The sequence below is a fragment of the Amborella trichopoda genome, chromosome 7 (assembly GCF_054954075.1).
Source record: "Amborella trichopoda isolate Santa Cruz 75 chromosome 7, AtrichopodaSantaCruz75HAP2 v2.0, whole genome shotgun sequence".
Lineage (NCBI taxonomy): Eukaryota > Viridiplantae > Streptophyta > Magnoliopsida > Amborellales > Amborellaceae > Amborella > Amborella trichopoda.
The window spans coordinates 32,341,748-32,359,677 of NC_142342.1; the positions used below are offsets into that span (position 1 = coordinate 32,341,748).

General features: G+C 32.1%; 1 protein-coding gene across 3 annotated transcripts in view; it reads left to right on the top strand.

Moving 5' to 3' along the window:
- The first annotated feature begins 14,848 nt into the window (after window positions 1-14,848).
- Window positions 14,849-17,930, top strand: part of LOC18426478 (pescadillo-like protein) — a 28,578-nt gene continuing 25,496 nt past the window's right edge. The window contains exons 1-3 of one of the 3 annotated variants that reach the window (XM_011622200.3): window positions 14,849-15,064; window positions 16,686-16,967; window positions 17,079-17,164. In XM_011622200.3, coding sequence (XP_011620502.1) covers window positions 16,944-16,967; window positions 17,079-17,164 — 110 coding nt within the window. In that variant the 5' untranslated portion in view covers window positions 14,849-15,064; window positions 16,686-16,943. The remainder of the gene's footprint in view (window positions 15,065-16,685; window positions 16,968-17,078; window positions 17,165-17,930) is intronic. The other 2 variants (XM_006833124.4, XM_020662453.2) reach the window with 2 other exon arrangements.

The window sequence follows — 17,930 nt, forward strand, 5'->3', positions numbered from 1 at the left end:
CTAACCTGTCGAGTCCAAAAGTTGGACCCATACCCATCGGGTCCCGGGTCTGGTCGGGTTCATTACCATCCTTATTATGAGCTTCTTCTTCTTTTTTGCCTTATTTTACCATCATATACCCATATTATTTGCAACAAGGTCGCAATCATCTGTCATTAGTTTTTTCAATCCATTTAATTTGTCGTTTAATAGATTATTACTGTATAAGATCCTTAATACACCCAAATGAATAGAGCTTGAAGTATATGGGCACAGATCGGGGTCTAGCCGGACCCGAACCTGGATGATGTTCAGGTCCAGGTTTTGGACCTGGACCCGACCCTGTGTTCAAATATTGAACCCATACCAGACCCATGTTGAGTATACCCAGCATGTCCCGGGTCGGGTCCAGTCCATTGTCACTCCGAATATCTATGAGAAGAAGACGAAGAAAAGGAGCATCGTAATAACTGTGAGGCAATAATAATCAAGATAGAGATTAATAGAGAGAGAATATGAGAGAGAAAAGATTTCGAGATGGAGAAAGAACATTGGCGAGAGAAATCCATAGGTTCTTATTTGAATGAGGGAATCATGTTTCTAAAGTGAGTTAAACAATTTTGAAATCGAAATTATCAACCATAGCTTTAAAAGTAACAATCGAGACAAAGGATATATCCAACAATAACGAGAATATCACATAAAAACGATAACCATCCTTTAAGGGTTTATCGAGTTTTCCTTTATTTTAGGATTTGGAATTAGCATAATTGTAAACCTTCCTTTAAAAACAACTTTGTTGGATATTTAGCCATAACCTCCACCTCTTTCTTTTCAAAGAGAGGAAAGAGTAGCCGTAGAGATACATCAAAGAGAGAGGGATAGATATTTAAGAAAGAGATGGAGAAAGAGTTATCCTAAAAAAACAAATAATCCTAATAATTTCACATATCTTCCATATCTCAACGTATACCATCCTTTTATTTTAGGATCTCGACTGCTCAAAAAAAAAAAAAAAAAGTAGAAATTTGTTTTATATATATCTTTTACTCTCTCTCCTTATATTCTCTATCAGTTTTTAAATCTCTCTCCTTTTTATTACATGTCAATCCCTCTGGCTTATGTTGAAGTATCTCACGCTTACCGTCAAAAAGAAGTTCATCCGGAGGGAGATGTAACTCCTTAGGATGTAACCGAGTTATGCAGGTACCACATTTTTTTCCCATAAATTAAGATAATCCATAACAATTGTTAAAGTACGATTATTTAATCCACTTAACCCAAACCCCCAATTATTTTCCCTTTCAACATCCGGTCTAATCTGTATTGGGGTTGCATCTATCTATTTCTTATTTAAGATGTAAATTTCTTTCTTTTATAAAGTTAATTGTTTCTCCAAACAAAATAAAACCGGCCGCCATATAAAATTCAATTCTTTTGTTTGTTAAAACTCGTGAAAATCCCCCAACATTAAACCATACACATTGAGAAACTTGTGTTCTCAATCAAAACTTTAAAAGGGTGATCTGTGAAAGTGCAAAGAGAACACATAAAAACACCTTTAAAACCTCCAAAAACATCAAATGAAAAAAAAAAAAAAAAAAGGGCTCGAAATTATTAATATATCACAAAGAGGAGAGAGAAAGAGAGAAGATGAGAGCCAATAAAAACTACGCCACAAGACCAGGCCTTCCAAGATTATAAAGTTCAATTATTGTGGGGATGAAGAGAGAGAAATCACTAACCTTGTAAAGGTACCAAAGGGATGCAAAGGCCTAATAAAAACAGCAAGGAGCCCAAACTCCTACAAAGAAAGCAAGTGGGAAAACCCAATAAGCATAAATAAAGTGAGTATAGAGGAACCTCATCACCCTCAAAGAAGGCAAGTGGAAAAACCCAATAAACATAAATAAAATAAGCATAAACAAAGTGAGCCTAGAGAGAGATACTCAGACTCTAAAATAGCTACCAAAAAAAAAAAAAAGAAGTTTCCGAAGTTTCGCTTTGAGAAGGCAAAGAAAGCCTTATCAGAGAAAAAGGAAAAACAAAAAAAAAAAATCATTTTGAGAAAGCGATAAAAGCCTTATCAAAAAAAGGGAAAAAACTAGAAAATAAAATGAGAGATGATCCTAAACTTAAGAGAGAAGGAGAAAGAACAGAATAAGGGGAGGAGAAAGAATAGAAAAGGGAGAATTGACATCAGAGAGAGTTGACTCGTGGTATAGAGGATTGGAGACCACTTTCTTGACAAGAGAGAGGAGACAGTGATGCGGCTTTACAGAGAGGGATGAATCCAACAGTGATGCGGCTTTAGAGAGAGGGATGAATCCCTTGAAAAACAAGAGGCTACGAAGTTATTTAAAAAAAAATATAGATATCAATATTTAGATAAATTATAGATCAATATTTACTCTGTCAAAGAAATATTTCTACTTTGGGAGATTTACCTAAAATAGACCTACTAAAATGTGCTAGAGAGATAAATCTTTAAAAGAGAGAGATATGTTAGGAAAAATATTTTCCCTAAGAGATATGTTAGGAAAAAGTTTTTCCCTAAGAGCCTGTTTGATAATTGGAATGTAAATGTCATTTAGAAATTGGAAGTTTTTTTTTGCTGTAAAGAAAGAAGTTATTTAAAGAAGTTTTGAGTGTATATGTTTGATAACTTGTTTGAATGTTGAAGAAGTTATAGATACGTGCGTTTAACAATATGTTGGAATATAAAGTTATGTTTTTTTAAATACTATTAAAATATTATTTTATATTAGACATAAAACAATATATAATATATATTGTATCATAAATATCTATTGCATACATAAAATATATTATATTTTGTATTACATAATATAATATTATATTAAATAAATATATATTATATATAATAGTGTAAAACAAATATATGGCAATAATTTAAATATAAATATTTGACATCCATAATATACTATAATATACTATAATATATAATATAATGTATTTTATGTTTATTTTATTAATATCTAATAAAAAATATTATATTACGTTTATATATAATATATAATATATATTATATAATATATAGGAAAAATATCATATTATCCCCTATTTTTAAGTTCTATATCTCATTAGACACAATAATTGAAAATATTACTTGTAAGCAAAATGACTTCATCTTTTCTATCTTCCAACCCCCTAAACCTATTTGACAACAACTTATGAAATGATTCTATCTCTCTCTTTTTAAAACTCCATCTCTCTCTCACATCATCGTTTCTCTCTCAAAACTTTGTCTCTCTCTAAAACCTAAACTCCATCTCTCACACTCACATCATCGTCTCTCTCTCTCTAAACTCTATCTCTCTCCTTAAAACTCAAACTCTATCTCTCTCTCTCTAAAACTCCATCTCTCTCTAAAACCCAAACTCCATCTCTCTCTCTCTAAAACTCCACCTCTCTCACACACATAAGAAGGTGTGTTCGTGTTCGTGTTCGAGCTCAAGCAAAAACTCTTGGCTGGTAAACTCATCGAGAAACGAAGAGAGAGATAGAGTTTTAGAGAGAGATAGAGTTTGAATAGGGTGTCATTTTAGTGTTTGTTTAGGTCAAAATTTATGGTTAAAGGGGGTCTAAGGGGTTCTAAGATAGAAAAGATGGAGACTTTTTTCTTACAAGTAATATTTTCAATTCTCACGTCTCATAAGATATGGAAGTTAAAATAAAGATATATTTTCCTTAATATATAAGGCATAATATAATATAGTGCACTTTATGTATATTGTAATATATAATATAATAAAATATATTATATCACATAAATATATATACTATATATAATACAAATATATTAATGATTTAAATGTAAATATTATATATACATATAATATAATATATTTTGTATTTTATATTTATTCTATTAATTTATATTTTTATTATATAAATAAAATGTATTATACATTATAAATAAAATATAAAACATATATTAAATATAATATAATGTAATATATATATAATATAAATATATACATCTAACATAATATAATATTTATTCTATATATATTTATTCAACAATTAAACAATATTTTCCAATGGACTTTTAAGTGCATCTTCAATTCTACATTTTAAGGTTGCAACCTTATATAAACTTTTTCCATATATATATATATATATATATATATATATATATATATTGAAACACACCCAAATAAATATTATTTCAAGTCCCATAAAAGTACTATTTCATTAAAACCAAACCCCAAAAAAAACCGCACAACCGTCAAAAGAAGCACAATAATCGCTCTAGGAAATATTTGACCAAGAATTGGATATGCTGATTTGAAATAGTCTAAAAACAAACATTGTAATATTATGGATAAAAAAATAGCAAATATGACTGATAACAATAGCAAGAAGATTAAGCATATACCTACAATAAATAAATATCAAATAATTTTTGCAACAAATACAACTATATCTAAATTATATGAACAATAACTAAGCTAAACCATGAAGTATGAAGTTAAACAAAAAATCAAGAGAGAACATACCTCAAAAGCTGAAATAGCCAGGAAAGAGAGATTGTGGAATCTAAGAAAAGTCAATAGAGTTTCCTAGGTTTTGATAAAGATGGAAGAGGTCAAGAGCATTTCCCGCTCTTTATCCATTTATTTTCTATCTTTATGTATTTTTTTTTCTTTTTGTATCTTTTTTAAAAAAGATATCTCAAAAATATCCATATATATATTGAAACACACCCAAATAAATATTATTTCAAGTCCCATAAAAGTACTATTTCATTAAAACCAAACCCCAAAAAACACCGCACAACCGTCAAAAGAAGCACAATAATCGCTCTAGGAAAAATTTGACCAAGAATTGGACAAGCCGACTTGAAATAGTCTAAAAACAAACATTGTAATATTATGGATAAAAAAATAGCAAACATGAGTGATAACAATAGCAAGAAGATTAAGCATATACCTACAATAAATAACTATCAAATAATTTTTGCAACAAATACAACTATATCTAAATTATATGAACAATAACTAAGCTAAACCATGAAGTATGAAGTTAAACAAAAAATCAAGAGAGAACATACCTCAAAAGCTGAAATAGCCAGGAAAGAGAGATTGTGGAATCTAAGAAGAGTCAATAGAGTTTCCTAGGTTTTGATGAAGATGGAAGAGGTCAAGAGCCTTTCCCTCTCTTTATCCATTTATTTTCTATCTTTATGTATTTTTCTTTCTTTTTGTATCTTTTTTTAAAAAGATATCTCAAAAATATCTATTTATTTTCCTCTCCATGCATATTTCTTTCTTGTTGTATCTTTTTAGAAAGAATATCTCCAAAATATATTCCTGTATCTTTTTAGTAAGGATATCTCCAAAATATATTCCTATATGCACCTGTTTCAATCATCTCTCTCTCACGTCTTTGTCGATTTCTCTCTTACCTCTTTTTATCCACGTAGTTTGCTATCTCCATGTATATTTCTTCTTACCCCTTTATCCACGTAGTTTGCTATCTCCATGTATATTTCTTCTCAAGGACCGTTATTAAGTGATGGTTTAGAAATATGCGATATGTATACAGAGTAGTCTTTGCCTCTCATTTTTTCCATTTTTTTTCCATGTTCTATTTTTTTCTTTTTTCTTTTCCAATTCTATCTATTAAATTTATTTCTTGATTTTATAACCATGTTAAACCTTCAAAAATTGAGGTCTAATATAACAATCTTAAACCTTCAAAATTGAGGTCTAAATGTGATTCGATATTAGACCGGAAGAAATTTATGATAAAACACGGTATATATATTTAAAAATAAAATTCTTTATTTCTATACTAGAAAGATCACTTACAATATCCAATTACAATCAAACAACTCTTGAAATAAATAAAATAAAATCAGTTATCAATTGTTACCGCTTCAAATGCAATTATTTATTCAACAAAGAAAACTAGATTTTATTGCTTTATGATCAGAGAAGATCAAAACATGAATAACTATTAAAAAGTAAAAAAAATAAATATTAAAAATATAAAATTACCAAAAATGACTTCAACCGAGCTTAATACACCCCACTGGTTTAGTACACCTCTCGCCGAGTATCCTCCTTTTGGTGCAAGAGATAGGGAGAGATGGTGCAAGAGCTTATGGGAATTTAGAAACAACTTGGAAAGAGATAAAAATATCCTCCTTCTGGTGCAAGAGAGAGGGAGAGATAGTGCAAGAGCTTTTTGAGAATTTAGAAACCACTTGGAGAGAGATAAAAATAGGTGCAAGAGAGAGAGAGAGATGGTGCAAAAGCTTTTGGGAATCTAGAAACAACTTGGAGAGGGAGAAAAAAAATTGCAGCGTGCCTCCCCTTTTGGGAATCTATAAACACTTTTAGGAATTTAGAAACAACTTGGAGAGAGATAAAAAACTTGGAGAGAGAGATAAAAAATTGGGATGTACCTCCAATTGTCTAGAAACACTTTTGAGAATCTAGAAACAACTTGGAGAGAGACAAAAATACTTTTGAGAATCTTTTGGGAATCTAGAAACAACTTGGAGAGAGAGATAAAAATACTTTGAGAATCTATAAACAACTTGGAGAGAGAGATAAAAATACTTTTTGAGAATCTAGAAACAACTTGGAGAGAGAGATATAGAAACAACTTGGAGAGAGAGATAAAAAACTTGAAGAGAGAGATAAAAAATTGGGGCGAGTCTCCCGTTTTGGGAATCTAGAGAGAGCTAAATTTTAGATAAGCAGAGAAGAAGAAAATACCTATGCAATTTTATGAAGGAAACCCTCTTTTTATAGATTTTCTCTTCCCATTCCTAAATCTATCCCCATCCCACAAGGAAAATTTATATTTTAATATATCCATCCTTAATTATTAGATCAACCAATAAAAAAATTTAGTAGATATCTAAAATAATCAATCTTATTACATAGTTGGCTATACCTAAAAAATAAGTGAACCAAAAGGATAAACATTGCAAGAAGAATACGTAACTGAGTGGGGGCGTGCCACCCTTTTGGTGGCCACGTGAGGGCGTGCCACCCTTTTGGTGGCCACGTGAGCCCCACCCAATCCACATGTTTTCAAAATTTGGGCTTACATTTTATCCCATATATTTTTAGAAAATATTTTATTTCATATTTAAAATTTTTAAATTTTATATTTTATTTAAAATATTAAAAAAATATTTTTAAAAAATTTATAAATCCAAATGACAAAAATAAAATATTAGAAGATTCACAAAAATTCAAATAAAAATTCTAAAAATCACATAACAAAAAATTAATTAAAATTAATTAACTTTAATAGGAATCGGATCAGTTAGATCTAAAAAATTATCAATACATGGCCTAAAACACATAAAATTAATTAAAAGTCTCACATGGTGTAGTAGTTGAGATGCTGGGTTAGTAGTGGCTACTTTGAGGTTCCAAGGCATGAGAGAAATTGAGATCTCCATTCTCACACTAGAACCAATTGATATATCTAACCAATGTTCAAAAAGTCGACCCAGGCCAATCACTCAGCCCATGCCCTAACCGACTACTCGCCCAAGTTGGAGTAAATCGGCCCAAGTAGGATTGAGTATTTTAGTATCTGAAAATTATTTTGAAATAAAAATTCAAAAAATAAGAAAAATGTATTCAAAGTAAAATTTGATAAAAAAAAAAATCAAGTAATTGTGGCTAAAAAAGTACTGAAAAAATAGATTTATATGAGTTTGTGACAAGGGTTATTTTTAAAAATTTTTAAAAAAGATAGAAAATTGTAAAAATAAGTATTCATAGCCAAAACACTTTCCAATCTTTGCGAAAATAATAGAAAACATAAATAAGCATATTAGAAATATATTTCTTATTTTTTGAAATTTTTTCTTATTTTTTTTAAGATTTTCAAGTTGGGCCTCCAACTCCGGCTCAACCCTGAGCACGAGTAACTCGGTTAAGTAGAAACTACTCAGCCAACTTTTCCAATGCTGTATCTAACCATTGATCACGAGTTAAAGGCGGATTCAAATTTTAGAAACTCGCCCCGATCCATCGGACCTCGACGAGTAACTCCTCCTCGGCCCCCTGAGTCACGTTGCTGACTTCTTAAATATCTTTAAAACTTGGATACATATATAATTGAAAAATTAGTTAGGAGAGTTCTCCCTTGTGGGAGGATATCCATGAAATTTTCTCTTTGTAAGGGGCACTCAGTTGGATATAAATGTTGATTTGTTTTTCAAGTTATAAGCGATAGTTATCAAAAGATAATCTCACGTTGTACGCTTCTCTTAACAAAAATCCTCATGTGAGCCATTGTATATATAATAATATATAATATTTGAATAATTGGGTCAGATCCACCTGTACTTAGATTCGGTCCAAAATACTATTTGGATCCATATTTGGATTCAGATCCGACCTATCAAATCTAAATATTAAAGCTATACCTAGATCTGGATAAGACTCAAAATTTGGATTTCAGATCCAAACCTGATAAACTCTGGGCGCAAGGTATACCCTACAAAAGCTCTATTCATGTGAAAGCTCATATGAAGTTTATTTTCCATTGGAACAAATTTACCCAAAAAAAAAAAAAGAGGTCCATTAATTATGTGTGCCATGACTGCCCCAAAAATAAAAACCGTGTACAAGAATCTTTAGGTCTAATTGTGTGCCAATATTCTCGCACTCAATTATATCTTGGAAAAAAAAGTATTTTCTATATTTTTCTATATAAATTCAACCACATAAAATAGTATCTTTATCCGATGTCAAACCCATTCAAATTAACATCTCATCTAAACCAAAACTCCTACAAGGAAACTACCCTCCCTTTTGCCAGCAAAGGCCGTATATGGTAACCATGAAAAAGTATAATGATAATAATATCTTTCATTTCAGTCGTTTCGAGTCTTCAAACCACATTAGTTTCTAAATGCGTATACTAATTACATACCACATTTGTTTCTAGTTACAATTAGTGCTTTATTTTCATAAGAACGATGGCACGCAATATGCTATATTTTATGTATAGGAAAATGATAGACTTAGCCAAGTTGTTTAGATAATTATCTAAGGTCAACAGCTCAAATTTAATCTGGGCCAATCTGACAACCACGACCCTATTTTGTATTTTCATTTTCATTTTTTGCTTATAAATCCAAATCACTTGAAATTTTAGGATGTATTCTTTAAAAATTAGATAATCTAATAAAAATATCAAACAATAATAATTTGTAAAAAAATTAAATTGATCAAAATACCTCTAAAAAGTTTTTAGGATATTTTGATCAATTTATTTTTTGCATATTATTTTTTAAACATTTTTATTAGGTACGTCTTGATAAAAACAATGCGTACCTAAAATTTTAAGTGATTTGGATTTATAAAAAAAAATAAAAATACAAAACATAAAATGAAGTCTTGACTATCAAATCGATCCAGATTCTATCTAGGAAGTTAGCTTAGGTAGTTATCTAAGCAGCATGGCTTAGTCTATTATTTTCCTTTGTGTATGGGAATGTATCAGTTTATATAAGGTGCCTACCTTAAACAATAAACCCAATTGAAAGATGTAGTTTTGGTGTTGAAAATCCTCAATGATGACCTAAAAATCTATTTCCATATGTTATTACAAAAATTTAAACTAAAAAAATGATATAGATTTGGAAAAAGTTTATATAAGGATGCAAACTTATAATGTAGAACTACAGATGCACCACAAAAATCCATCAGAAAAGGTAGTTTTAATGTTAAAAAACCCTTTTATTGATCATGTCGACATCGAGATGTATGACCATGAAACATAGAACGATTTAAGTCTAAAAAATAGTGTATTTTACAACATATTATCTACACCGTCCATTTTCAAAATTTTCATATGTTTATAGATCTACTTGATTTTAACCATTTTTGAAACTTAAAATTTTATAATTAGATATAAAAATAGATTTTTTGATAATCGCAAGAACATTTTACATCAAAAATATATACCATGATAAAATTTGAAGGTGCACATTACCTCTAGGGCTACGGATGCATCCGTATGCCAACTACACCCTATAGATTGCGCATATCTCTTTGTAAATACTTAAAAATATTGAAAATAAAGTCCAAATAATACATTAGAAGGTGCATTATTTCCATAACTTACACGAAAAAGTTTATATAAGGTTGCAACCTTAAAATGTAGAATTATAGATGCACCTCAAAAATCCATCGAAAAAGGTTGTGTTAATATTGAAAAATCTTCTAATTGATCATCTCGATATCAAGACATAAGAATATGAAAAAAAAGAAAAAGATTTTGAGTACAATAAATCGTGCATCTTGCAACACATTATCTAGACCATCAATTTTCAAGATTTTCATATGTTTATAGATCTACTTGATTTTAACTATTTTTTAAGTTTTAAAATTTTATAATTGAATATGAAAATAGATTTTGAGGTAATTTTAAGAATTTTTTACACCAAAATTACATATTATGATAAAATTTAGAGGTGCATCTTTATTGGATTGTTTAATGCAACGTTATAGAAACCACATCCTAACTTAAAACATTTTTTTTTCTTATCCATACATCTTGTGATAGAGATGATCAATTGGATGAATTTATAACATTTAGAACAACAATTCCCTATGGGCTTTTAGGGTGTGCCTTACTTCTATAGTGTAGGGTTGGCACCGTGTATAACATAAACAATGACAACAGACTTTTATATATGTGGGTAGTGTCACATAGAAAGTTCTCCCATTAAACAATGGCAACAGACTTTTTAAATATCTTCGAAATTAGGAAACTCCTCCATTATTCGGACAAAAGATGATAGAGATATCTCAAAAGTCATGAAACAAAAGGATTTTATAAACAATGAGAGTGTTTCTGGTAAAGAAAAACACATGCGCTTCTCAACAACTCCCCAGCTGAAAACAGAAATAAAAAACACAGTATCATTGCACAGCACTAACATTTCATTACTTGTACAATCACATTATTTTACTATGTATTAAGTTAGCCAACACAAATTCGATACAAACACATAAAAGATTAAAAATTAGCTAACTATCAACAATAAATTCCTAATAAAAGATTATTAACTAACTAATTCTCCTCTCTATTTCTTGCCATAAACGCTGTCAGTTATAGAACTCTCGCCCAACGTCACCACTTATATCACCCACAATTCCCATTCCATTTTCAACACCTCAACATTCAAAGAATGGGAGAGAGAGTGGTTACCTAAAGATCCATTTTCGACACCTCAACATACAGAGAATGAGGGAGAGAGAGAGCAGTTACCTAAAGAGGTAGTTCAATTGTTGTTCATCTTGTCTTCCTCTTTGCTCTCATCACTGAAATAGATGGTCCTCTTGGTAGAGCGCACCTTATTTTCCGCCCTTCTCTCATCCCGCTCCTCAACTCTGCTAATCTCGACCACTGAGGCCCAATTATCCTCCTAAAACCTCCCCTCCTCTTCCTCCGAAAAATCCCCCCCTCTTCCATTCCCCTATTTAAAGGGGCTGGCCTCTCCCTCTGGCCCAACTGATTGCTTGGGCGCTCATACAACAAACGCCCCTCCATTTTGCACGTATGAACTCTGACACTCTCCCGTTGTCAGTGACCTATGAGACTTTGTCGAAGGTGGAGAAGTTGGTGAAGAGGTCGGAGTTTGTGAGGGAGAAGTCGAGGTTGCTAGCATTGACAGTGGATTTGGAGGGAGCAAGGCCGCCGTTGCCCCCCTTTGTACTGGTAGTGGCTATTGGCGTTGGAGATCGCAGATGGGGTTGCTGTTAGGGGGTGGAGGAGAAAGTTGGGAATTGATTCTTCATCTTCCTCTTCTGAGTAGCATCCCACCATCTCCCCTGCACTATGGTATCAGAGCAGATTACAAACAAAGAATGAGAAAATACTGCCCTATCGTCCATATGATGGAAAGAGTTATACATGGGTGGTCATCAAGTTGAGCGACACTTAGCCTGACATGGAGAGTTCGAACTGAAATTATGAACCTAAATATTAGGGGTGGCAAAGGACCCGGACCCGCTGGGTATACCTGACACGAGTCTGAGTATGGGTCCAACATGTGGACCTGGCGGGTTGGGTCCTGGTCCAAAATCGGGAACCGAACATTCTTCGGGTCCAAGTCGGGGTCCGGTTGGACCCTACCTATACCAGTAAACCGTGAGAGATAAAACATTTCAAGTCCTATTCGTTTGGGTATATTAAGGATCGTATACAACACGAACTCGTAGTCATCTTTAACTATTAAACAACAAATCAAACCGCTTGAAATCTAAATGGCAGGTGATTGTGACTTTGTTGGTAATAATATAGGTTTATGATGGTATAAAAGGGTTAAAAATAAAAAGAAGCTCATAGTGAGGGTGGCAATGGATACGATCAAACCAGGGACCTGACGGGTACGGGTATGGGTCCAACTTTTGGACTCGATGGGTCAAGTTTGGGTTCAGCCAGACACGACCCGTTGCTGCCCTTAGTAAATATCAAAATTTTGGATATAGAAAGTATCATTAGCAATAGGGGTAGCAATGGCTTGGGTCAGGTTGGGTCCAGACCCAAAATATACTATGGACCTGGACCTTGACCCAAATTGAAGCTAGACTCAATCTGGACCCTACTTGAAAATTAGTTTATACATTTAAAAAAAGAAAATTGTTTCATGCGGGATGGACAGTATTTCTACAATATGCGGTCCAAAGGTATCAAGCATTCATCTTAAAGATGGATGCAAATAGGTAGTCCATCTAAAAATAATTGCAACGGTCCAAATATTTTATTAGCATAATTATTATTTCTAGTTTTCATTTTTTATTTATTTTTTTCATATTCATGATTTCCATGATAAAGATGATATATTCTCTAAAAATTAAGATAAAAGTATGTTTAAAAAATATATTTATTGCCAAGCCCGCATTTCTACAATATGTGGGTTGGTAGCATAGAAATCGTGTTCTTTAAAAAAACATATATATGTAACTCAAAAAACAAAGAGAGAGATTACCTGGACTTGACATGTGGGGCATACTTGAACTTGGCGTCGGGTCTACATGTAGGGTCTCAAGTTCACGGGTCCCAAGTGCCACCCCTACCTAGTTTGTATTTTGCTCAAGGGAGTAAATAAATAGTATACTTCTACGGAAGAAGGAAATCTTTTGGCAATTATTAAAGTTGTTGCTATAAGGAAATGTCAAATATCCAAAGCCATTTACAAGAGGGAAAAGTTTATATAGATCATAGGCTCTAAACAATCAAATTAGAGCCTACCTAAAAAATTTTATTAGACAAGATTGTTTTGATGCCCAAAGATACTCAAATTGATCATCTCGACATCAAGATGCATGGACATGAGAAAAAAATAGATTTCAAGTTTTGGAAATAGTGCATCTTGCAACGCATTTTAGAACAGTCAATTTTCAAGATTTTCAAGTGTTCTTAGATGTGCTTGATATGTAGTATTTTTTAAGATGAAAATATATTTTAAGGCTATCACAAAGATTTCCAATATTGAAACTATATTTCTCGATACTATTTGAAGGTGGGCTCTAATTTGATTGTTTATAGCCTCGGCTCTATATAAACCGCACCTTTTACAAAATTATTAGAGAGCTCAAGTTTATTAGAGGGCTCAAATCATCCTAAATTGAGGGTTAGTTTATTCAAGGGGAAATTGCACACATATATACTATTCTTATCAATATTACAATTTCACTTAAAATTTTCTGTTATTACCATTGTACCTATTTTATATATGTTACAACAATATTTTGTCAATATTTAAAAAAATGATGAAATTTCCCTTTTCGGATTTTCAATATCTAAAATCCATATTTGTAAACTAATTGAAATTGAACTTTTTGGATTCTCAATATCCAAAATTATGTTTCCATCTTTTAGCTTTTTGGATGTTCAACGTTGGAAAACTTTCATTTTAGTCCCCCAACATTTTTGGATGTTGAAAATCCAAAATATGTTTTAAAATGAAATTTCCGGATTTTCAAAATTCGAAAATCGTAAAACCCAAAACACTACAATGTTCTAATTTTCAAAATCCGAAAGTTCCATTTTTAGTGTCCCAATATTTTCAGAATGAATATTTTCATAATGAAAATCCAAAAACATAAATTTTTTTTTGAATACTTAATAAGGGGAATTTGGAAAATTTCTAAATCTATTTGAAGATGTATGAAATGGAAAACAAAAAATAACCCTTTAAACATTAATTGGGATCATTTAACCTTTAATAATTTTGAAAGTTTCAATTGATGCTTCCTAGTGTGAATGGCACGTGCAGTGCACGAGCATGCGAAAGATTCATTTAATTTGACTAGATCCATTTTTCTATGGAAAGAGGTGTATTCTATCCAAATATATTTTGTGAAAATATACATATATTTTTTCTCAAAAAAATTTATACAATAAAATCATTTAATTTTAGTATAAAGATATCACAATCATTATTGATCGTTATACGTGAAATTGGATGATTGAAGATATGCCATTTATCGGGCATAAAGTCAAGAATATTATTTCTTAAATATTTTAAAAAGCTTCATTATGTATCAGATTTCATATCTACTAACTAAGAGTGATTATGACATCTTTGTATTAACAGAAAAGTTTTCATAAAGATGCTACCTAATGATGTAGAACTATGGACGCCCCTTCAAAAATCCATCGAAAAAGATGGTTTTAATGTTGAAAAACCTTTTGATTGATCCTCTCGACATCGAGATATATGACTATGACAAATAAAAAGATTTTAAAGTGTAATAATATAATTATAAAATTTTATTTAAGTGAGAAGGGGAGGTAAACTTTCAGCGTTTGATAACCGTGAAAAGGGGTGTAGAGTATTTTCGCCTGTACTGTGTATTGACTGCGTTTGATAAAGAAAAAAAAAGGGGAAGCTTTCACCCCTCAAAAACCCTAGTCTCCCTCGCTGCCAACAAAACCCCCCCAAATAAAAACCCAGCCACTGAGCTCTCTCAGAGAAGAGAGGGGAACCACGCCAGTTGCTGAGCTCTTTGTGACTACCGCTCAATCTAACACCCAGTCTCTGCTGCATCTCCAACAAAAACTAGTGAGTTCTATTTGAAATTTTTGACCGCTATTGATGATTTTTCTGCTATATTTTTTGCTATTGATTATTGCTCTACTGTATTTTTTGTTGTATATATCATATATTTATTCATCTCTCTCTCTTCTCCATCAGTCTCTCGCCTTGACTGCTCTGTTTTCCCAAATTAGTTGAACCCTAAGCAACTGCTAACCAATAAGCCGCAAAGAAAATCACAGTTTGGGTTTTAATTTTCATTGTTGATGCCAAAAACATCTGCAAGGACTGCCCATGTCACACAAAGAATGGTCGCTACAATGGTCCCATTGATTCTTCTAACAATCTTGTTGATAAGCCACCTGATCCTTGTGCTTCTGTAAAAAAATAAAAATATAAAATATGGGTGTTGGCAGTTTGTAGAATGTTAATGACTTGGTCGAGCGTTCTATTAAAATTAGTGATAAGCCTGTTGATCCTGCTTCATCTGCTGAAAAATAAGAGATGGGCATGGTAGTTTATGGCACAACGTTCCTGAGCCTGCTACTAAAATTATTGATAAGTCTGGTGTGAATTGTTGAGAGAATTTTAATGGATTTGTTAATGCGAATGTGTGATGTGATTAGTCTTTCATGAGAGACAGAGAGAGAGATGTTATTAGTCTTTTATGACCAAGGTTTACACTCTTTGAGTGTTCTGGAAATTTTAGCTATTTTTTAGTGTTGTGGACTTTTTTCTCACCTTTACACCCACTTTTCTCTTCATCCAGAACCCAAATCATTGATGTGATTAGTCTTTCATGAGAGAAAGATGTTATTAGTCTTTCATGACCAAGGTTTGCACTCTTTGAGTGTTCTGGAAATTTTTGCTATTTTTTAGTGTTCTGGACTTTTTATGGTTCTGTGTATGATTTTTTTTTTAGTTTTAAATTTGTTATTTTGTTTTTCATTTGTTCTTGGTTTTTATTCTTAGAGTGGTGATGTTGTCTTTTTGTCATGCAATAATTTTTGCTAATTTCTATTTTTTATTCACGGTTAATGTTTGGTATAGAATTAATGCTCACAATGAACTGAGCATACCCATCTCTTGTTTTCTCATTTCAATTCTTTGCAATATGATAGTTGTTGCCTAGCAGTTGAAAATATGAGATTGTGGCTCGGAACTTATACATGACACTTGAACATTTCCAATCGACTTGACTGTCACAAATGTTTACTTGTTTGGTTTATGTCTACTGTTTTATTGGACAAGAAGATTATTGTTCTCTTTTTTAGTTATTTTGATCAGGTTAGAGCATCAATGTCCATGTTGCTTCCATGTTCTCAAATTGTTAAAAGTTTTGAATTATCTAAGGCATATGTATTTGTTGATTAGTACCAAAACATTCCTATTGATTGTTACCAAAACATTCCTGTTGATTGTTACCAAATGATATGTGTTTGCTCTTGAGGGCTACCTGCGCATTGAGTGAAATTTTGATATTAGGAAAATCAATTTTCTTCAATATATATGGAAATATTGGTACTCCTTGCATCTATTTACATTTTTGGTAATATATTGGATGAATGGAAGGAACCTTATTTAATTACAAAATATTTTTAGAAAACTGCGTTTCACACATCATATCAATGAAATATGTAATGAACAGTATTACAGGCAGTTTCCAGCTTTCCCATCACCAAACAGGTGAAATTACCAGCACCATAGTTTACCAAACAGGGTTTCCTGCTTTCACCCCACCAATTTTCAGCTGCATCTCAGAATCAGTGAAAGTCAGCAGCAGGGGTGATTCCCAGGACACTAGTGAAAGTTTATCAAACGCTACCTAGGTTCCAGTGAAGACCTCAACATAATGTCTTAATCTGAAAGGCCAACCCTAAATTTTGTTACTTTCGCACCAACGACCATGCCGAAGCATTACAGACCTCCTGTAATTCTCTTTACTTTGCTACTTTTCTCTCCCTCATGATCTCTTTTGTTGGATCTTTTCAGCAAATCCATGAATCTTGATCATGTGTTTCCAATTTATTTCATGTTTCAGGGTAAGAAGAGGGAGGGGAACTCAGCTAAATACATCACCAGAACGAAAGCCATCCATTATCTGCAGATCAATCTCTCCAGTTTCAGGTGCACTGGTTTCTGCTCTACAAATGAAGCTTCTCAGGCAATCTGGTTTCTGCTCTACAAATGAAGCTTCTCAGGGTTTTTGTCCTTGGGTGGGATTCGAGGGTTAGGATTTCAAAATGTAGTTAGAGTTTTGGGGTTTACTGTCTAGTTCACTGTTGTAGGTTTTTTAAGGTTAGATTTATGGTTAGGCATTGTTTGTCGAAAGATGCTAATTGATCTTTAGATGTTTATTGAGCAAGCCGAAAATTGAGGTTTAATTTACGATCCTTTTGGATCCCTAGAAAAACAAAATTTATGGAAAAAAACTATTTCCTGTAAAATATATATCCTTCGAAAAACATACCTTGCGTTAATTCTTTTGATAGCATATGCATACATTTCTGCATGGAAAATGGGCTAAATGCAAGGAATATCTACAGAGGAAAACATTGTAGAGATATAGAGAGGAGGAAATGGCTAGTGCAAGATGGAAGTAGAAAAATATTTCTACGAATGGGGAGAGATAGAGAAACCAGGAACAAACATAAAGATGAGGATTAGCAAGGAGAGAGATAGGGGGTGTGGGAGAGAGATGGAGAGAGATTGCGCTGGAGTTACAGGGCTGACAGCCCTTGAAAAATAAAAGAAGATAGATAAAATATTAAAAACTAAACTAAAAGTAGTAAATACTAAATAAGCAACCTAAAAAATCCAAGTAGATTTTAAAAAATTGATTTATAGTTGGGACATTTTAAAAAATCCAAATAGAAGGAAAGTTAAAAAAGGG